The following is a 22103-nucleotide window of genomic DNA, read 5'->3' on the forward strand; positions in this document are numbered from 1 at the left end:
TTCTTGGGGATGGCTCTGGGCCATGGTCCTCCAATTTGGCTCAGAATAAACCTCCTTGAATTATTTTACAGAGTTTGTCTTCTTTTCCTTTGACAGACTGATCAGAAGTTGCCCAGACTCTTGGGAATTTCTAGCACCTTCTGAGCTTGCCTCTCTGGAACAAAACGTAAGAATTGCCCGCCTCTGTATTTCACAGCACTGTCAGAAGAACTGAGACAAGTAGCACAGGCGATGGTATCTCTGATCGGTTTCCTCCCACCAGTCGGAGACGTGACTGGCCAGCCCCACCTGCTAACAGACGGACAGCAGCACACACATAAGGCAGGGAGACCAGCATTCTCCATATCTCAAAACACATCCTCTCTCTCACTCTCTCATTCTGTCTCTGTCCCCCTCTTTCTCACAACACGGAATGATGCATGTTCAAGGATGTTTACCGCAGCAGTAAACATCTGCTGGGGACAGAGGCGGGAGGGAGGGATACCGATATTTCCCTGTGTACTCTTCTGCTGCTTTGGATTTTGTGGATGTGTTAAGTGATCATTTCTATTTTGAAACATAAAAAAAATGAAGAAGGTAGGCTGCCTCGTCACAGCAGGGAGTATTTACATCTAATCCAGCCCGGGGAGGGTTGGGGGATTCATCAGTGCTTGTTACAAAGTTCAGCTTTACAGAGAGGCCACACATCTGGTTCCCCCCACCCCTCTTTCAAACTCTCTGGCTCCTTCCCTTCTTCTTGCACTTGTCATGACATCATGCTTCATCTCATACACTTTCACAATATGCTGACACTGCCAACCTAACCACTTGCTTCATTCTGATGATAATGTGTGTTGACAGCCCCCTGCTGAGACCGGACAGGCTGGTTGAGCTCACTGGACCGCTGTCCCTTCTGGGAAAGCCTGTCCATCTGCTGTGTTAATCCTGCCCACCACCACCCGCCCCGGGCAATTCCTGTAAATTTCAGCACACAAGTGACCCTTTTGTCACCCCAGGGTCCTGTTCTTCCCGCTGACCTCATCCGCAATCCCTTCTCCTCCTACACCTTGGGCCCGTTTCCTTGTGACTTTTGTCATTCTTTGTCTGCACTTTTCAGTTACTTACACCTCTGATGCCCTCAGCTAAGTTCTCCCACCCTTATCATTCTCCTTCGCAGGGTCGCAAAAGCACTCAGGCTTCAGGTAGGAGGTTATGATAAAGGACCCCCAAGGTCCAACAATTCCAATAAGGTGATGCCAGACCATGTGTCACCTTCCCCGTGTATCTTCTGTAGGGAACTATGTACCCTTTGATCACATTTCTTAGTAGATTCTTTCTGGGGATAGAGTATTACAGAGTGAAAGGACCCCAGGTTTGAGCCAGAGGGATGTCGGTCTGAAAGGTCACTCTGTGGCTTACCAGTGGTCTCGGGCAAGTCACCTTTTCACTTTTCTTTCTGAAAAGTGAAAGCAAGAATCACAGGGTAGTCATGAGGATGAAATGAGATGTGTAGGCAAAAGGTCTATTTTAGTGCCTTGACTCAGAGTCAGTGCCTAGTATGTGTAGTTCTCTCTCCCTGGAAATTCTCCAACCTCATTCTGCCAAGTTCATTCCACGGAAACCCCGCCGTACCCACTCTTCCTGGCACGTGCAGGACCACCCGCCACATGCTTATGTATAGGCAAATTGAGCCACAGATAAATATATACATACATATTCATATGACTCAAAAAATAAGAAATTAAAAAAAAAATAGGCAAGACAGTAAAGAGAGAAAAAGCATGTGTAGAAGAAGAAAAGAGTGAGCAGCTAGTTGGGGAAATGGATGGCTGAGCAGTGGGGCAGGAGGGGGTGTGTGGGAATAAGAAGTGAATGGACTCCAATTAACAGGGGGCTCAGCCCCATGACGGTTTGCAAAGCACAGTCTCTTTATGACCTAAGTTGTGAACTTGGCCCATCCAGGATAACAGGGGACAAGGAGGAGGAGTGGAAAGTGACCCCAGAAAGAGAGAGATGCGTGCCTGTAAATGGCCTACAAGCAGATGACCCCCAGCCAAAGGAGTTAAACGCATCTGTGTGTCCCCTCATATCCTAGAAGGACCAAACCACTGGAGGGCAAGAATGTACCTGGGGAAAGGGATACAGAGAAAGGAAGGGATGGAAAGGGGGAAGATGGTGGTCAGAGCTCAGTAGGGTGGCCCACTCTCATCTCAGAGTAGCTTGAAGATCTTCTGAAGAGCTTCCTCAGTGCTTCGCCACATGGCACAGACGGAAGTGATTTTGAGACTTCCCTATCTGAAATCCAATAGGTGACCTCCACTCATAGTTACTGGTACCGGACAAGCCCTTCCATCATAAACAAGACAAAATGTATGACACAACAGTGAACAACAGGCAGTGCAAGACTACAGTCCCCGAGAGAAAGAATACTCACAAGGTGAAGCTTCATCATCACCCTGGGGACAGTTTTGTAACTTTGGGGCAGAGGGTTAAAGTCCAATCAAAATACAGAGTCTTGCCGAGCTGGGAAGTCAGAGTTCAGAGTTTGTGGCAGCTGAAACGACTGGAATGTCAGGGGCAGGGCGTTGGAGAAAAGAGAGATGTGCAGGACATGGGCCTAAAAGTTGTGTTTGGATCATCCATTAGGACTCTGATGAGGGCTGGGCTGCACAGGCACAGGGCAAGACCACGTAGGATTACAGAGAGTCTGATGAGGGGTTGAGAATGGAGCCGGATATAAGAGGTCAAGAAGTCCTGGGGATATTGGAGACCCAGACCAGCCAGAATGGAGAGATGTCATCAACACCTTGTTAACATCTCAGGCATCAGCACTCCTATGCTTCAAGGGTAAGGACTATACCTTAGAGTAAGGCCTATCACAGACCTACCCTAAACTAACTAACTAACTAACTAACTAACTAACTAACTAACTAACTAACTAACTAACTAAAGCTAAGCCCTGAAAAAAATCTAAGAGATAGGGTTTGGAGATTGAGTGCCATGAAGTTAGAGAACCTGAAAAGATACCCTGGGCTTTTCACAGACTTGCTATAACAAAGCCCAAAATAAAGTCAAGACAAGTTCAAGGGGAACAGCTAGTGATGGAACTGTATGCTAGACCAAAAATTAATGCTCTTCTGCAGAAAATAACAGATTCCATAGTTTCTAAAATGTGTCATTGACAATGTCCAACAGAGAATAAAAAATAACTAAGTGTGGAAAAAAAAAAAAAAAACGTGACCTACTGTCAAGGAAAAAATAAACAATAGAAATTGATCCAGAAATGAGCCAAATGTTAGCAGACAAAGACTAAAAGCATGATAATAAAAATGTTCAAAGAACTAAAGGAAAATATGGTCATAATGAGTGACAAAATAAGGAATCTCAGAAGAGAAGTGGAAGTTTTAGAAAAGAACCAATGGAAATTTTAGAAGTGAAAATTACAATAAATGAAATAAAGTACTCACTGGAAAAATTTAATAGCACATTGGAAATGGAAAAAGAAAAAAGACAGTAAACTTAAAAGCAATCAACAGAAATTTTCCAAACTGAAGAATAAAGATAAAAATACAGCAAAAAAAAAAAATAGAACTCCATGGGGACATGAGAAAATATAAAATGGTCTATCATACAAATTGGACACTCAGAAAAAAAACTTGAAGATAAATACAAAGAAAAATCACACCTATGCACTTGGACTTACTCAAATTGCTCAAGACTAGGGATAGAGAATAAGAGACACATTTCATACAGAGGAACAATGTTATTAAAAATCACTGCTCTTACCAGAAACAGTGAAGAAATCAGAAACAATTGAATGAAATGTTTGAAGTTTTTATTTTTTTCACATGTGGTATGATTTCATTTATATGAATTGTCTAGAATAGGCAAATCTAGAAAGACAGAAAGGAGACTAGTGGTTTCCAGGGGCTGGAGGAAGGAACAGAAAATGAGTGTAAATGGGCTGAGATTTCCTTTTGAAGTGATGGAAATGTCCTAAAATTATATTGTGGTGGTGGGTGCACAAAACTAAAACTACCACTAAACTACCGAGAGCCATTGCAGAGCCAAGGGAAATGAGCTGACTCTGTTGCTGTAAGTTTCTGACAATTTTACCCCTCGCAGCCACACCCAGAGCCCCACCAGGCCCATCTTGGGCAGTGCTTCCTAAGGAGCACCTCCAATCCTGTTCTGCTTCAGCTATGTCCTCAGAACCAGAAATCTGAAATCTTTTTCATTTTCAAAGAAAAATTCTGTCCACACAGAATTTTATATCCAGTGAAAATATCCTTCAAGAATGAGGGAAAACGAAAGACATTTTCAGAAAAATGAAAGTTCACAGAAATGAAAGTTCATAGCCAGTATATATGCCCTATAAAAATTGCTAAAGGATAGTCTTCACGTTAACAGGAAATATCAGATAGAAACTTGGATCTGCAAGAAGAAATGGAGAACGGTGGTAGATGAGCAGGTAAGTATTAAAATGTATGTATTTTTTTCTTCTCTGGATTTTCTTAAAAGACAACTGACCATTTAAAACAAGATGATAAGATCGTAGGGTGGGATTTTGTCAGTAGTAGAATATGTGTCAGTAGGAACCTCAAAGTTCTTCCCCTTTGGTGCCCCCCAGCAGAGGCCTGCAGGGGATGAAGCCAAAGGCAGTGGCAGGTCCAGCCTCTGAGGCCAGTCTCACTTGGGCCTTGCCCAGAGCTCCAGTCTCTCTGTGACTCTCTTGGGTGTGCTGGAAGGCAGGTAAACAGGTTACTTCAAGTCCTATTTAAGTTTTATGGAGTAGCCAAGGTCTTCCAGAGCTCCATCTCCAGGAAGCCCCCCTCCTGGCCCCCAGGCCAGCCTCTTCCCACTCTGGTAAAGCCATCTGACCCCAAGCAGCCTGCAGTTTCCTTTCTCTCCACACCTCCCAAACCCGCTGCTCAGTCCCAGCACTGCCTGGGACTACAGCTGACCTTTTGCGGCAGTTTGTTTGGAAAATGCCCTTACGTAAACAAAAACAGCCTCCAGGTCTGCCAGGGCCTGGCTTGTTTTCTCCCTTAGGTCCTGGGCAGAAAAATAACCAGTGGGAGGGAGGAGAGAGCCACAGAGTCGGAACCCTGTCTCCAGGGACCTTGGGACCTTGGGCTTCTGTCCTCTCAGCCTGTCCCTCAGGGCTTTCTTTGTAAGAATTCGGTTCTCAGGGGAGAGGGGCTGGGGGAGGCGGTGGCTTTAAACAATGCCACAGTGTCTGGCAGGGAACTGCATGCTTGACCTGATTAGGCTCAGTGAGCTGGGGAGAGGGAGGGAGCAAAGGCAGGCTTGAGAAACTGTTTTCCTTCTCCACCCAACAGACTTTTCTTCCTTGTTTCTCTGCCAAGGTCTCTTCTTGGGTGGAAAAGGCTGAATCGTCTCATTTCCCCAGGGGCACGATGGCCTCTCTCCTCTAAGCTTGCCCCCCCCCCCATCTTGTCTTTCTTTTCCATCAACCAGCTCCCAAACAGAGAGTGTTTTTCACACTTGCAGCTCTCCCTCCTCTTGTCCTGCCAGGCCTGAAGTTGGGCTCAGGAGTCCAGCTGGCACCCACATGAAAGCCCTTCCTGTCGAGAACCCACACGGAACTGAGAGCCCCAAGGCTGCCCGCACCCGCAGCCCTGGCCCAGGGTCCCTGAACACAGGACCATGGAAACTCAGCCACAAGGCTCCAAGGGAAAAAACAACCCAAGCCACACAGGAGAGGGGCCTCCCATGCCCACAGCCATGCTGGGCACATCAAGAGAGAAAGAGCCATGCCCAGGGACCCTTAGAACATGATCTGCGGCACCTGTGCCCGGCAGAGGACATGGGAACGTGGGAATAGTGCTGGGGCAGCAATTTGTGTTGTTAGTGCAGGTGGAGGGAAAATAGCAAATCCACAGTTTCCAACTGCATCGGCAGAAAAAGTGAAAGCTGAGAAGCCCGGGTGAGGCCCCAGGGAACAGGACAGGAGGGGGTGGCTGGGTGGGCCCAGAATTGAGGTCTAGTTCTTGAAAGGGTGGCAAAAGGCAACAGGCTGGTGCTTCCTTGAGAGAAAAATCTGGTCTCTCAACCAGCAACGGGTGTCGTTTCCAGCTGGCATAGCCAGACCTGTTCCCAGGATGCAGACACAGCCCCGGGAAACTGAGACCAGGGTGGGGGTGACTTGTTCAAGGTTGCACGGCTCATTCAAGGTGGGGTTTGAACTACAAACCCAGGGCTTCTCACCTCCAAAGAATCTCCTAGTCCGTTTTGAGGGGTTCATTCTTAGACAGAAATCTAGGAGAACATACATCAAAATGTCAACAATGTGATTCTGAGTAACTTAAATTTGGCCTTTTTTTGGTGGTGTTTTGTTTGTGTTTTGCTTAGCTGTGCTTTCTATCATCATTATTTTTTTTTTTATAGTAAGCAAGAATTGCCTGTGTAAAACAAATATGATGTAAAAGGAAAACAAGAGATTTGATAAAATGATAAACTGCATATAAGCTATTTAGCATAAGGGGGAGCTGGCATTTGATGATCGACAAGGTCAGATATTATTAGCTTTAAGGTAAGAAGGAGAAGAAAAGAGAAAGCAGAAGGAAGAAAAAATGGAGAAAGAGGAACATTCAACATGAGGAAGAAGTCAAAGTACAAGGAAAGGAGTGGAAGAGGGAAAAGGAGAAAGAATACGACATAAAGATGAAGATATTCCTCTCAGGATTCCTGGGGCTCAGGGCTGGCCTCTCAAAGGCAAAATAAAAGCTAGCAGCCCCCACTCGGCTGCCTTCGGGCGGATGTTAAAGACCCTGGACTGGGCTGGACTAGAGGGAAGTTTCCCTAACTGGCCTCTGCTAAGGCTTCGTTTCAGGGACTCCATCTCTCTCTCTCGCTCACACGCGCGCACGCACGCGCACAGGAGTGCATGCGCACGCGCAGCCGCACACGCGCAGCCGCACACGCGCAGCCGCACACGCGCAGCCGCACACGCGCAGCCGCACACGCGCAGCCGCACACGCGCAGCCGCACACGCGCAGCCGCACACGCGCAGCCGCACACGCGCAGCCGCACGACGTGAGGCGGCTCGCCTCAGACGGAGGCTCTTCTTGCCCCTGTGCTGTGGGAGGACGAGCACAAGCTGGGAAGGATGTCTTTGCTGCCAGCGCCCCGCAGGGTGAGCCAGCCATCCCTGGTGACATCATGGTTTCTGAGTGAATGTTTACTTCTGAAGCTGCAAAATAATCTAAACTTTCAGCCCCGACTTCTCCCCAGAGGGCGGCTGCGTCCTGTGAATTCGGCCAAAACGGAACTCACACCCCTGCTCATTAAGGGAGCGATGATCGAGGGGACCCGCAAGCCGCCTCCCTTGAACTTCCCACCCTGCATCCCCCCCGTAAACCCCAAGGTCTGTGTTTCTGCAGGTGCCAGGGGCAGAGGAAGTGAGTGCTCCAAGGGGGGTTGTGGAGGGGATAAGAAAAGAGGGACAGGTGGAAGGAGCCTGGTAGGGAAAGGGGGTGACCCCGCCCGCCGCCTCCCTCCTTTATTTCGGGCATGTGGCCAACAGGAACCCACTGTGGGACCTTGGCAGACCCAGGCAGGACCAGCTGGAGATAAAACCACCCCCAAGAGCCCTGGGAGTTCAATCCCCACTGAGTCAGAGGAGCCAGTGTCAAAGCAAAGGCAAGTGGAACGATGCAGTGTCCTGTCGCCAGACAGGGGTCCTGGGGTTTGGAGCCACAGGGACCTCAGTTCAGATCTCGGCTGGGTGACCTGGAGTAACTGGTTTGGCCTTTCCAAACCTCACTTTCTGCATCCGAACATGGGAGTCCAATCACTTATTCATGTATTTATTTGTTCAACAAGTATTTATTGAACACCCACCATGGGCCAGGCATTGGGGATACAACAGTAGTCGAACAATTGTCCCTGCTTACATCATTGTTATAAATTGGCACCCTAGGAATATATACTGGGCAGTATAAGAGCACAAACTAGTCTTGGGGCCAGGAAGATCTTTCCAGAAGGAAGGGACAAAGACTGGGCTTCTCTTTTCCAATTCACCATTTTCTTATGTGCTTAATCCAAAATCTCCTGGAATTCAAATATTTAACTTATCAGATCAAGATAAAATCTATCTTTTTAAAAACTCTACCCCCAGTACACCCTGTCTTCTGGAATTATCTAGATTAGGGTATGTGGTCAAACTTCTAGCTTTTTTCCCATCCAATAGGTGAGACGTGATGCCTCTGTGTAGGCTAAATTTGCATTTCTTTTAGTATGAGTGGAGTTGATCATCTTTTTATATGTTTAATCATCATTTGTAATTTTCTTTTTCTGTCTCTTTAATGTCTTTCAGGAAGTCTTATTTCCAGGATCTCTCTGTATCACCTTTGGGAACAAGGTAAACCTACCTTATTTACTTTATGATATAATTTGTTGTTATTTTTGGTTATTTATTTTTTTGAGACAGAGTCTCACTCTATTGCCCAGGCTAGGGTGCTGTGGCATCACTCTAGCTCACAGCAACCTCACACTCCTGCCTCAGCCTCCTGAGTAGCTGGGACTACAGGTGCACACCACTGCACCCAGCTAAATTTTTCTATTTTTAGTTGCCCAGCTGATTTTTTTTTCTATTTTTAGTAGAGACAGGGTCTCTCTCTTGCTCAGGCTGGTTTGGGACTCCTGAGCTCAAGCAATCCTTTCGTCTTGGCCTCCCAGAGTGCTAGGATTACAGGTGTGAGCCACCATGTCCAGTAGCAAGGTGTTTTTTGATAAACTTGTGAGCAAGTAGGAAAACATGGTGCAGATTAAAGTAAAATCAGCAGAATTAGTATCCTGTTGGGTGTGCCCAAAGAGTACTGAAGATGGATTAATCTCAGCCAGAAAGGATGTTTGCTCAAGGTACTGACCCAAGACATCTCATTCAAAGGTTTTCCAAATTTTTTGGATGATAGTATAGAAGGAATGTTTACAAACATGTAGACAACATTTGTGAAGGAAATGATGTTAGAGGAAATAATTAGAACCACAATGAGCTCAATAGGCAGATTCCAACAAGGTATCTTTAATAGGGAAAATTCATTAAAAACATAATAGTGAAAGGAGCAAGTCATACATAGAAAAAAACGTTAAGAAGATTCCATGAATATGAATTTCAAAGCAGGCAAAAGCAGTGTATTGTTTAGAGAAGTGCATGTCAGGGATATAAGACATGATTATCACAAAAGGTAGGTGAGGGGTAGGGGTAGGCAGGGATGTGATTAGGAAAGTGAAAAAAGGGGGCTTTGAGGGGTGCAGGTACTGTTCTATTTCTTAACCGGGAGGATAGTAGAACATAATTATTTATATTATTATCTTTGAAAAGGAACATATCTTTTCATACACTGTTTTGTGTGTTTGTTACATTATATAGTAAAAAAAAAATTTAAAGAATAAATCTAAAATTCTATACCATGATCCAAACCCTCCCCCACTTCATAAAAAAATGAAAAGATCCCAGAATAATCTAATCAACATGGTGTGTGGAAAAGACAGGGGATTTAATTGACAACGAAAGCCAAAGAGTCAGGTGATCTCTACAGCTACATTTGGAGAAGAATCATCTCTTTCCTACTCTTGTGAGGGCCAGCTGGGGTCATGCCAGGAGACGCTGCCCAGCTCAGAAGCTGCTCTTCTTGGGAGTTAGGTAAACAGAGGAGAGTTGGGGCCTCGCATGTCCTGTGTTCTCAGACGCCTGCTTTTCTTTCAGTGTCACACTGGATCACAGAGAATGGGATGTTCAGGAGGAGTCACAGGTGGCAGCTGACAGCCGTCTTCAAACCTTTCAAGCTGTCACATGAAAGAGGAATTCAACTTGCCCTGTGTGGCTCCAGAAGGCAAAACAACAGGTAGAAGTCACTGTGAGGCCAACTGTGGCTCAATAAAGTAACTTTTCTAAAATCGTATGGGCTTTAGCAAGCTGCAGGTTTCTGTCCCTGGATGCGTTCATGCTGAGGGTGATGTTTTGTGTTTAGCTAAGGGTGTTGTGACTCTCACAGAAGAGTCTGATTGGCTTAGGTCCCTTCCATCCTCCACGGCCTATGATTCTATGAAACCTGTGCCTGGAGCATGCAAAGGAAAGCTAGAAGCTGATTCCAAAACAAAAAGAGATTTGTTTTTAAATATAAGCATTGTAAGCATTGTGTCTTGACAAAAATTTACTTTATTTTTTTGTTTTTTTTTTGAGACAAAGCCTCACTCTGTTGCCCAGGCTGGAGTGCCATGGCGTCAGCCTAGCTCACAGCAACCTCAAACTCCTGGGCTCAAGCAATCCTTCTGCCTCAGGCTCTCAAGTAGCTGGTACTGCAGGCATGCACCATCATGCCCGGCTAATTTTTTCTCTATATATTTTTAGTTGTCCAGCTAATTTCTTTCTATTTTTTTTTTTTTTAGTAGAGACAGGGTCTTGCTCTTGCTCAGGCTGATCTTGAACTCCTGAGCTCAAACGATCTGACCGCATTGGCCTCCCAGAGTGCTAGGGCAATTTACTTTTTAAATCAATACATGGTGTTGTTGGTTTAGAAGGTTCAGGCACCTTCCACCCCACATTTCTAAAATTTCAATGGCAAAGAGCTTTGAGACCTGCTGAGAAGCACAGCTTCATGAGATTTGCAGCAAGATTCTGAGTCCAACCTCTTGTACCCTGCGGGAGAACAGCGTGGACTCAAGGGCAGCTGGAATGTCAATGGGATAGACAAGGAGACCCGTGCTTATACTCTCCTGCCACCTGCTGGCTCTTCCCTTCGTTGCTTGCTTCCCCCAGACATTGGTGGTGTCCACTAAGAATGGTACATTGCCAGGAAGCTGCTCCTTCAGTGGCTCATACTAAATCCAGGAAAAATCACAAATTCATGGAGAAGACCCAGAGCTCATTCTAATCCAGACCCCTCAAACACTGATAGCTCAGGGGAAATACACAGCCATAGACAGGCCTTGTTTGGCCCACACAATGCTGAATAGTTTTAAACCAACATAAGCAAATGTGGAAATGTTAGCTAAAAGTCTAGGTTTCCAATGTATTATGATACTGGATATTCATGAAGTCTCAAAGCAGAGAGCAATAAGTGGTGAGTACATCTACACTCTAGTTGCAAGACACACTAATTAAGGATGCACCAAAGGATAGCAAAACCAGTCACTGCAACAGCTATACAAGAAACGATACCTCTAAAGGGCTACACTGAAGAAAATCCACAAGCATAGGAAGAAAGAGCTTGGACCTTTGCTCCCACTACCCCAAGCCAAACAAGGAGCCTTCAAGAACTTGGGGGTGGGCCTGGGATGTGGGTGGGTGCAGGTTTGCTGAGTCTTTGGTCTGTTTTACCACAAAGACTGATAATGCTTCTCCCCTGTAGAATTCAAAAGGCAGGAAACTAGCTAGAGCTTCCCACATCGACAGGATAATGGTAGCAGCTGGCCAAACTGGACTTGACTCATTTGGCAAGTGGGGTTTCCCTACAGGGAAGCAGAGAGAGAAAACTGGGTTCCAGGTGAGAGCTGATTGTTGAGACTTTACTGAACAGGGCTGCTGCCAAGGCACATGGACTCCAGTCTCAGCAGGGGCTGTGGGTGTGCCACTTGTGGTTGGGGAAGGATACAAGATGGGGAAGGATACAAGGACTCAGCTAGGAAGTGCATTCCCAGGTCAGAGAACTATGCCACTGACGACCCTTTTAATGCTCCCGAAGAACCCACAGATGGGAGCATGAAGAATCAGCACTGCAGCAGCTGCTGTGTGGGGGGCCACCGAAAGCCAGATTCTAATAGAGCCAGTCACGAAAGAGTCTCCTCTTTTCCCACAGCCCCTACCTCTGCCCCTGTCGTGGGCTAATCCTCCATAAACCTGCCTTATCTGGCCTCCGCCCCAATCCTGGAGGAGCTGGTGCTGGGGAAGAGGCAGAGTGAAGAATCAGACCTGAACTAGGAGGTGCCCTAAAGTTTTGAGTTACATGTGAGATTGAAGTTTTGATTTAAATGAGATGAGTTTTTCATGTCTACAAGGGAATTGTCATTTTAAAATGGAGCAGTTCTTGTATCAGAAAGTGATTGGAGGCCGGGCGCTGTGGCTCACGCCTGTAATCCTAGCTCTTGGGAGGCCGAGGCGGGCGGATTGCTCAAGGTCAGGAGTTCAAAACCAGCCTGAGCAAGAGCGAGACCCCGTCTCTACTATAAATAGAAAGAAATTAATTGGCCAACTGATATATATATAAAAAATTAGCCGGGCATGGTGGCGCATGCCTGTAGTCCCAGCTACTCGGGAGGCTGAGGCAGAAGGATCGCTCGAGCCCAGGAGTTTGAGGTTGCTGTGAGCTAGGCTGACGCCACGGCACTCACTCTAGCCTGGACAACAAAGAGAGACTCTGTCTCAAAAAAAAAAAAAAAAAAAAAAAGAAAGTGATTGGAAAGTCACAGAGTCAGATCTGTTCATCTAAGATGCCATGGAAAGGTGGGGAGAGAAAGCAGAGCTGTGTTGAAGTTGGGAGAAAACCACCACTTCCATTTTCCAGTCACGTTTTGATGCACGTTCCTCACTGGATTCCCTAACAAAACTTGATTTCCCCACGGCAGTACTTAGCCAAGTGCAGCAGCTGCCCAGTTAGAAGAGCAGCATTGTCCTGGCATTGTCATCGCTACCTGCCCTGCCCTGCAGTGCTGGAATTTACAGTCCCTGCTCTTGTCCTATTCCTCATCATCTGCCAAACAGAGGACTGGAGGCGATAAGTGAGTCGTCACATAGAAAAGTGGAGAGTTGTATTCTAAAATCCACACCCCTGAAGGTAAAGTCTAGGCGTGAAAGTGGCATGTGGCTCCTTTTCCTTTGGTACACTGTTCACAGACAGCCTCGTCCACATGACAGCTGCCCTCCCATCCTTTCGGGGCACTGGAGGCTAAGGCAGCTGGCCAGGTGGGGAAAATCAAAGATGTTGCCTGAGGCCAGCCCTGTTCCCAACACCCCCTTGCCCCTCACCCACGCTTATTCCCCACCCTCATGCACAAACTGAGATGAAAGCAAGCAGCCTTCTCACTTTCTTTGCTTCATTCTCTGTCTTTAATTGGAACAGACAATCCATCCCGTAACTCAGTGTCCAAGCAGAGGCTGGTTCGTGGGTAGGACACCAAGGGACTCCTAATTCTCTGTTACTCCCTGTTTCTGAACTCATTATCTCCATCTAAACCCCCATAAGACCTGGGAAGCCTCGGGGCATTTTCTCCTGGATCACAGGCCCCAGAGGGGAGGGCAGAGAGGAGCCCCCTCCGCAGCTGAGCCACAGAAGCAGGCAGACCCTCAAGCTCAGCCGAGTCTAGATCTAGAGCTTCTGCCTTGAGTTTAAACAATGGTAGCATCGGTTGCCCAAAGGGGGACTGGAAACACTTTCCCCCCTATACCCTTTTATACCTCTTGGATTCTGAATCATGTGTACCTAGCTATCCATCCAAGTGAAAGAAGTTTAGCAATTCTCCCTGACCCTGAAGGCTAGAAGGGCGGACAGCTGAGATGTGGGGATGTGTGTGCTTTTACCCTCTTCAATCCTGCCAGATGAACTTCTTTGGTTGTCTTGTTTTGATAGCAATGAGAGCAACAAAAAGTCCAGGTAATTGATGTATTTTCTAATCACAGGCACCAGTAAAGCCTTTTTGGTATCCAAATTTAAACTTTGTCTATTTCAGACCTTCCTTCCCTTTTCAAAGACTCTCCTAAAAGTAATTCCAGTTTTGAAATGAGTTATGTAAGCCTCACTGATGCCAGTACCTTAACCATAGGATAAAAAATGCGGACTTGAAGGGATGTCATAACATGAAGCCAAGGGCTTCACAGTAGAAGATAGTTCCTGCCAGGCCTAGCTGCTTTAAAGGGTACCGTGCAGTGCCTCCAATACTTCATCTTTTTCAGTCTGTAGTTTTGATCTGTTGACCTTGGATTCTGTCTTCACCAAGAGTCAAAAAGCTTCAACACCAAGCCTTTACCACCTGAAAGATCCCAGTCCTCTTCCGAAATCTTAAGCAAATGTTAGCCTCCTCTATGCAAAGCAGACTGCTGAGGCAGAAAACAAAACACCAGCAGGAGCCGGGCAGCTAAGGCCTCATCTAGGCAGGATGTGAAATGTCAGGCCATTAGTCTTGTATTTTTACCGCAGTGGTTACAAGACAAGGGTGATGTCGGAACAAAACACAGTAACTGACTTTGGAGAATTCTTTTTTCCAGCCTTCAGTATTGACACCCACTCATCAGGCTTGAGAACTAGTAAACACTACATGGATTTCTAGAGTGAGCAATAATTTCCCCTGGCCACCGTTCCTTGGCTGTTCAATGCAGAAGTTGGGTCAGTGCCACTCAGCACATGCCGATGGCAGAGTCCAGTTTTCCATCTGGCTACGGTGCAGGCCTGTATTCATAACCACTAAGGTGGAAAGCTCAGAGTTCCTCCAATAACTGATACAATGATGAGACCAGAAAGATAAAACTAATCAATGTGAGACAGACAGAGGTATGTATAATCTAGTGGTAAGAGATGGCGTTAGATAGGTGTTTGTATTTTCGGTGCATTGCTAAGTCATCTAGCATATACACAGATCTCTACATTTTTCTGTATGAAAATTCTGGTTATAAACTACATTCTCTATTTAATTTACTCAAACATTTAAACCCCAGAATTCTAGTAGCTAAGGCAGTTAAAACCAAAGTATGCAGGTGTTGCCCTGACTAGAGAGAAATACAACCCAAATGTTCTCAAATATGCTTTTATAGTGGGGAGAAAAACTTGTGTTTGTGCCATTCCCTTGATCCTAATACCTCTTGAAAACATGCTAACATGAGTAAGCTCTATCACAGAAGGGGTAAAAACCTATAAACTGAATACGACCCTGGGCCCTACATGCATCAATGAAACCATTCCAGGAAGTCTTCACATTGGCAGCCTCACCCTGGCAAAAATTTCAGACAGACCCCCTGGGAATTCTGGGAGGTCAGGGGTCAAGTTTTAAACTCCAAATGCTAGTGTTCAGATGTCACAGCCTTCCAGCTCTGGGTTCTCCAGTCCTCTTCCTGGGAATTCTTGGGTGCTTCTCCCTTTACTCTTGCTTTTCTCCTCCTGCTAGGGAGCAAAACTGACTGTTTGAAGGGTATCTTCACACGTAGTGCCAGAACCTCCTTTTCCCTACTTACCCCAAATAAGCATGCACACCTCATCAGTGACACTGAGCCTTTGAGAAGTAAAGAATGAAATCTCACAAACACACATGGTTCTACTCAAACTATAAGCTTTTATTATATTTTACAGATCATTCATCCAGGACATGCTGTGTCTATGGTTGGCATCGTCTCATTTTTGAAATGATAAAATGCACATAAAAGTCTCTTGACCATGCTGGACTGGTTTGCCCAGCAGAGACGAGCTCTCACTAAGTGCAGCTTGAATGTGAACTGGCTTGGGCAGCAGTAGTGCCCTCCTTACTTGAGCTGCTGCCACATACTCATTGGAGGTAAGTGGGTGGGGACTGAATTTTAGCTTGGACTTTTAAGTTTCTGATTTTATACTTTTGATTATAGTTTGGTCCATTTCTGTAGTCTACTTTAAAATCTAAAGGTTGCCTAATCTAATATGATCATTTTGAAATGTAATTCACATGCTGTATTTCAAATCAGAGAAAAAGGCTTCAATATCACAGTTCAGGAGAAACCAGAAAATTGTTCCATTTCTCCATTTTGCCACCGCGCTCAGTTTTCCCCCATAAACACTTCCAGTTCAGAAAACACCTCCCCTCTCAGATACACACAACAGTGGGAGGAAGAAGCAGAGGCTGGAGCTGCACTCTCCCTCTAATCTTGCTGAGAGCATGGCTCACATCCCTCCGAGGGGTGGAGGTGTGCAGTGAAAGGCTCACTGAAATCTACATGAGGACTATACAACAAAACACAGAAAGATGCCGAAGAGGTTCAACTAGAGCCTGTCACTTGCTAATGTCAAAACGTCAACATCTGTTCCAGCACAAGCACCATGACAATCTCCCTTGCCCAAAGATTATGGCCCTAGACAAAGCTGGATAAGAAATGTGAAGTCTAAAGCTGTCAGAATGCAAAAATAGAGCAGAGTTTGTGAAGTCAATTAAATGATACTATGACCCTCACCTGCATGCAGGTCAGAGTGATGAAACTGGAGACAGGGTTGGCGAGGTGACTCAGATTCACAGAGAAACCCTCAGGATGCACAGATTGGATCAAGGGCACACACAGCTCATAAAAATAGCAACAATTTGGAATTTTCCTATCAAACATTTCGGAAACATGCCAACAGCAAGTGAGATGTCATCAATGCCAACAGTCTGACCTGCTGGCAATGAACCTCTGTGTCCTCAAAACAAAATGTCAGTGCCTTCCCTGGGACCAAAACACACAGAGGCAAGGGGTGGGGGAAGCCAGCACAGGCAGCTGAAGAGGTTGAGAGCTCTAGGATTCAACATAGTCAAGCAGAGAGGCCTTGGCATCTTAAACCACTGTAAGCTAAGAGTTATGAAATGTTAAATATTGGACCCCAAGATCTCTCATACTACAGTAGAGATATATATTCCAAAACTGTCAACATGTGTGCAACTCCCCGCATGAGGTGCCTGCCACAGAGTGTTCCAAGGTGTGCTCAGAGCCACCAGACAGAACAGTCTGATGCAAGCTCCACAGTGACTCCACAGTCCATCAAGAGTGTGTCTGAGAAAGGTCATCCATTTGGACTCCGAGGGAATCTGGATGAAGGAGGCATTTATCAATGGAGGAAGATGATACCCACAACAGAACCTGTCAGATTGAGCTTGTGATACATGAGGGTTTTACAACAAGAGCACCTTCAAAACCAGCTTGTGGATGGAGCTGCCCTTTTTATAACAAATTCTAAGAATTCACTTATCAATGTCCTTTCAGACAAGAAATGATCTTTATTGTAACTTTTAATTGCAGAACTCGAGGCTGAATATTATTAGACACACACAAAATTACTAATCTCTGGAGTCATCTTCCAAACCCCTCAACATTTGGCCGATGAGTTATGCCTCAAGGAATTTTGCAGTTCAACCTCACACATCAACTTGGAATAAATGGATATACTAGTCTTTTGGTTTTACCCTAAGTTCTAAAGTGCTATTACAGGTAGAATATCTGCTGTAGGAGACCATTTTTCCTAGGCTAGAATACAATTAAGGAAGTCCAGGCTGGGGACGGTGACCTGTAATCCTAGCACTCTCGGAGGCCAAAGTGCTTGAGGTCAGGAGTTTGCGACAAGAGTAAGAAAGCCGGGCACAGAATTCTGGATGGGGTTAAAATGTCAATTTATATGTCTCCTATCCCGTAGGCTTTGTTTTCTTTCTCCTTGTTTTGTTTCTTTTTATAGGGGTTGCCTTACATGGTGCAATAAATATACAGCTTCTATTCAGAATCACAGCAGGTGGGTCAAATGAGTAATAAAATGTTACATGGTAAGATACTGAGTCTACAATAAGAAATCCAAACTCTGGGATTAAACTCAAATATTTCAAGGTAAGGAAAAAATTTACTTGGCTGGCTAGTGAAAAGCTTAATTCTTTATAAAGTCATAATTGCAATCTGGACCTCTGCTTCATGCTATAGCCCAAGACAAAAATTGGGTAACCTTACATCACACCCAAATGATTCACAGAGCACTCCTTCGTATTTCTCCCGAAGTGCTGAGAAATGACTCCCAGGCCTGGAAGTTGTCACATAGATAATTGGTGCTCAGATAACAACTGCCACAAGGCCCAAACTTGATTAACACCATTTCTTTAAATATACTACTACTACAGTGGAGGCCCCCACTAGGAGAAAGCAGGGATGTCAAAGCTGAGACAAGCTGAGAGCTGAGGATCACCACCCTGACAGGCTCACACGATGTGACGGAACGGTGAATGTTGAAGCCAGTAATCCGAAAATATCACTCATCTTCAAAACCCATCTGCCTTTTTTTCTAATCAGGAAATCAGGGATGGGGAAACATTTGCACATATTGCCCACCAGCACATTCCTCTTAACAGAAGTGAAGATATTTTGAGAATATGAAAAGCACTTCAAGACATCTGTTTTCAGGGATAGACCACAGCAACAGAAATACTTTTCAGAGTTGGTTTGCTCTAAAGTCTGTCTTAAGAACAAGGGCAGCCAGCTTTCATGAGATACCAAGACATGTTCTGGCAAAAATATTTTCACTTTCCTTAAGTTATATGCTGTCAAGCTCAACTATTTTATACATATCCGATCCTTTTCTGTTAGTAAAAAAGAATCTTTTTTTCTTAAAACTCCCAAATCAACAATATCTGTGTAGAATGAAGTAGAATTTTGGTTGTTTTTTATAATTCAGAACAGAGATGAAATCAAAAGGTCTGCAACTGTCTCTATGTTGGCATCTTCCAAAGGTCCTTTTCTCCTTTCACATGAATTCATCTGAATCATTGCCGTCCTGCAGGAAACAAAAAAGTGAAACTGTAAAAGCCTTGAAAATAAGTAATTCAGTATTTAAAATTTACACTTATAATCTTAACTAATCTCCAAGTTGAGAAAGTAAAAAAAAAAAAAACCAAATTCGTTCATCACTTCTTCACTATCTTAAATTGTCAGTTCCCTAGAATGGCTGGATTAGCAGCTCGGTTTTCTAAGGTGTCCTTACGTGGCCTAATTACACAGCAACAAGTGACCAATGACTTCCAAATTACGAAGTAAGTCTCACCTGATTTAGTATGGTGTACTAAGTGTGACTATAAGAAAACATGATTGATCCTAAACAAACACTGTCTCAATACCCTTATGCCAACATATATTTCTGGCCTATATTCCAGTATTTTGAGTCCAAAGGTTATCATAGCTTCGTGACTTAACAAGATAGCCTTGATTTTTTTTTTTTTTTTTTTTTTTTTTTTGAGACAGAGTCTCGCTTGTTGACCAGGCTAGAGTGAGTGCCATGGCGTCAGCCTAGCTCACAGCAACCTCAAACTCCTGGGCTCAAGCAATCCTTCTGCCTCAGCCTCCCGAGTAGCTGGGACTACAGGCATGCGCCACCATGCCCGGCTAATTTTATATATATATTAGTTGGCCAATTAATTTCTTTCTATTTATAGTAGAGACGGGGTCTCGCTCTTGCTCAGGCTGGTTTCGAACTTCTGACCTCTAGCAATCCACCCGCCTCAGCCTCCCAGAGTGCTAGGATTACAAGCATGAGCCACCGCGCCTGGCCTCCACGGGTTTCAACCAACCGTGGATCAAAAATATTTGGGATAAAACAAAACAAACACAATAAAAAATACAAATTTAAAAAGATACAGTATAACAACTATTTACATAGTATTATAAGTAATCTAGAGATGATTTAAAGTATATGGGAAGGTTCACATAGGTTGTATGCAAAATATGCTAAGCTATATTATATGAGGAACTTGAGCATCCGTGGATTTTGGTATCTGAGGAGGATCTTCAAACCAATCCTCCATGGATACTGAGGGACAACTGTATTTTTAAGTTTTACTACTGTATTTCCCCGAAAATAAGACAGGGTCCTATGTTTATTTTTCCTCAAGAAGACACCCTATGGCTTATTTTCAGGGGATGTGTTATTTTTTGTTCCTTTACCGCTCTGAGATGATGAAATGCATGGGTTGTGCAGATACGCTGCGTAGCCATGCCAATCGCTAGGTCTTATTTTCTGGGTAGGGCTTATATTGTGCAAATGCTTAGAAATCCTGCTAGGGCTTATTTTATGGGTAGATCTTATTTTCGGGGAAACATGGTATAAAACATGCAATATCCCAAATATATCTACCCAGTTTCAATTTCCTACAAAGACTGTTCAATAATAGCTAAATTGTGCTATCTTTAAATACTTCAAAATAAGTTCTGGGAAAGACAGCTCTCAAGGACAGTAAGTCTCTGACACAGTTCCGGTAAAATGTGGATGTGACAAAGATCCTGTCAGTGCTATGTTATGGGTCACCAATTCTCTTTATTCAGGTCCTGGGGAGCATGACAGCAACCAATTTTCTCCCTCAGGCTGCAGTATAAGACCTTAGGGTTGGTACTTTTATTTTAATTGAAGGTGATATTTTTGTCCTCAATTACAATATAGGATCTACAGTCACACTCATGAAGAACATTCATAAAGGCACTTTTGCATGCCTGCAACTAGGAAAGAGGGGAAAAAGGAGTGGGAGAGGCCGGGCGCGGTGGCTCACGCCTGTAATCCTAGCACTTTGGGAGGCCGAGGCGGGCGGATTGCTCAAGGTCAAGAGTTCGAAACCAGCCTGAGCGAGACCCTGTCTCTACCAAAAATAGAAAGAAATTAATTGACCAACTAAAAATATATATACAAAAAATTAGCCGGGCATGGTGGCACATGCCTGTAGTCCCAGCTACTCGGGAGGCTGAGACAGTAGGATCGCTGAGCCCAGGAGATTGAGGTTGCTGTGAGCCAGGCTGACACCACGGCACTCACTCTAGCCTGGGCAACAAAGTGAGACTCTGTCTCAAAAAAAAAAAAAAAAAAAAAAAAAAAGAGTGGGAGAAAGTCCTGTAAATACTAACAGACCCGTACTTCACAGCAGACAAGGTATGGCAATCTTTCTCCCTGAGGTGACCTACTTAAAAACACACATGAAGAAGTCCACAGGGAATGGGGGTGGGGGGGAATGCTTAACAGAATCCTACGTGAATAAACTATTTGCAACATGTAAGTCTGTAATGCCAGTAACATAATTATTAAAAACCCTTAGTGAATTATTTAAAGGTAAACATTAGAGCAAGTAACTTAAACATACCTGATTTGATGACATATTTTCAGCTTTCATTAGTGATGAGTAGCTCCTAGAAGAAACAACACATTTAAAATAAGGTTATCTGGCCAACAAATATTTCATGAACATTTTACCTTGTATCTAGTACTGCTGCGGGGTTTAAGAAGAAACATAAGAGCTATTTGATATAATCCTTGCCCTTATGGAGACTGTAACATTAAAAGAATAAATACCTATGAACAATAAATAAGATGTGCTTTCTCCTACTCATTTCATATTACCTCCACAATAACTTTGTGAGGTAGGTGGCATTGTTCCTCTTTTTCAGATAAGGACATTCATCTACAGCCAAGATCTGAGGTACATAGCCCAGGGTAAGTGCTACAGGAATTCAGAAGAGGAAACATCAGTGTGGGCAGGAACTGTCAGGGCACCTCACAGACAGGCAGACACATCAAGCCAGGAAACTGGGTAGGATGAGTAAGGAAGGCATTTCAGATCCAGAGAACAGAAAGAGCAAAGCCAAAGAGATAACGTCTATAATGACATGTCGAAGATCAGGCTCGCTCAAGTGCACTTTAGAAGTAAAGTAGTGGGACATCAGGCATGATGCAGGGCCAATTATGTCGTCCCAAGTGTGTGAGTGAACACTGTTCAGCAAGAAGCCACAATATATGACTGAGTAAAAAGACATCAGATTTGATGAGTATTTATTAAATATCCATGATGTACAAGACCCTGTGCTAAAGCCTGGGTGGAGGATGGCTTGAGGAAAAAACAGAAAATGATGAACACAAAGCCAAGCTCCCAAAGAACTTACTGGGAGGGAAATTAAGACCTATTCAGCAATAGCTACAGTGAAAACTACTATTATTAATAATTTTTAAAAACCCACAAAGGAAAGGAAGACTACATAATACCAGTTTTTAAAAAAAGTAATCTGTAGCAAACACTAGAGAGAAGAGAGGAGAAGAGGTTAAAGCAAGAAGCTAATCTCATATTACAGAACATGTTCTTACATTTAGGGAAAAAGAAAAAAAAAAAAAAAAAGAAGCTAATCTCAGTTACCCATTCATTTATGATATATTGACTAATCACTCACCATATATGTGATGAGTATATATTTTCAAATAAGAGAATACAAGATTAAAGTAAAGCAGATAATAGGCATAGATTTCAATCTCTTAGGTGGAAGATTCAAAGACAGAAATTAATGTCACACAAAGCACTACAAATGTATAAAAACAGACTACAAAATAAGAAGCTTACATCCTATTGTTGGAATTTCACACAAGCTCAGAATCCAGCAAGCAACCACAGCTCTG

General features: G+C 44.3%; 1 protein-coding gene and 1 long non-coding RNA gene across 3 annotated transcripts in view; one reads left to right on the plus strand and one right to left on the minus strand.

Annotated features, from left to right (window-relative positions):
- Positions 1–7023: 7023 nt before the first annotated feature.
- LOC105877134 (uncharacterized) lies at positions 7024–9908 on the plus strand. The gene is made up of 3 exons (XR_001156764.2): positions 7024–7138; positions 8321–8365; positions 9713–9908. It is a non-coding gene; the product is annotated as an uncharacterized LOC105877134 (long non-coding RNA).
- Positions 9909–15244: 5336 nt separating this feature from the next.
- Positions 15245–22103, minus strand: part of CCDC25 (coiled-coil domain containing 25) — a 30632-nt gene continuing 23773 nt past the window's right edge. For both annotated transcript variants that reach the window (XM_075997388.1, XM_012775379.2), the window contains 2 exons: positions 20803–20848; positions 15245–18458 (listed from right to left, as the gene is read on the minus strand). In XM_075997388.1, the coding sequence (XP_075853503.1) occupies positions 18429–18458; positions 20803–20848 (76 nt within the window). In that variant the 3' untranslated portion in view covers positions 15245–18428. The remainder of the gene's footprint in view (positions 18459–20802; positions 20849–22103) is intronic.

This window comes from Microcebus murinus, chromosome 24 (genome assembly GCF_040939455.1).
Source record: "Microcebus murinus isolate Inina chromosome 24, M.murinus_Inina_mat1.0, whole genome shotgun sequence".
NCBI lineage: Eukaryota > Metazoa > Chordata > Mammalia > Primates > Cheirogaleidae > Microcebus > Microcebus murinus.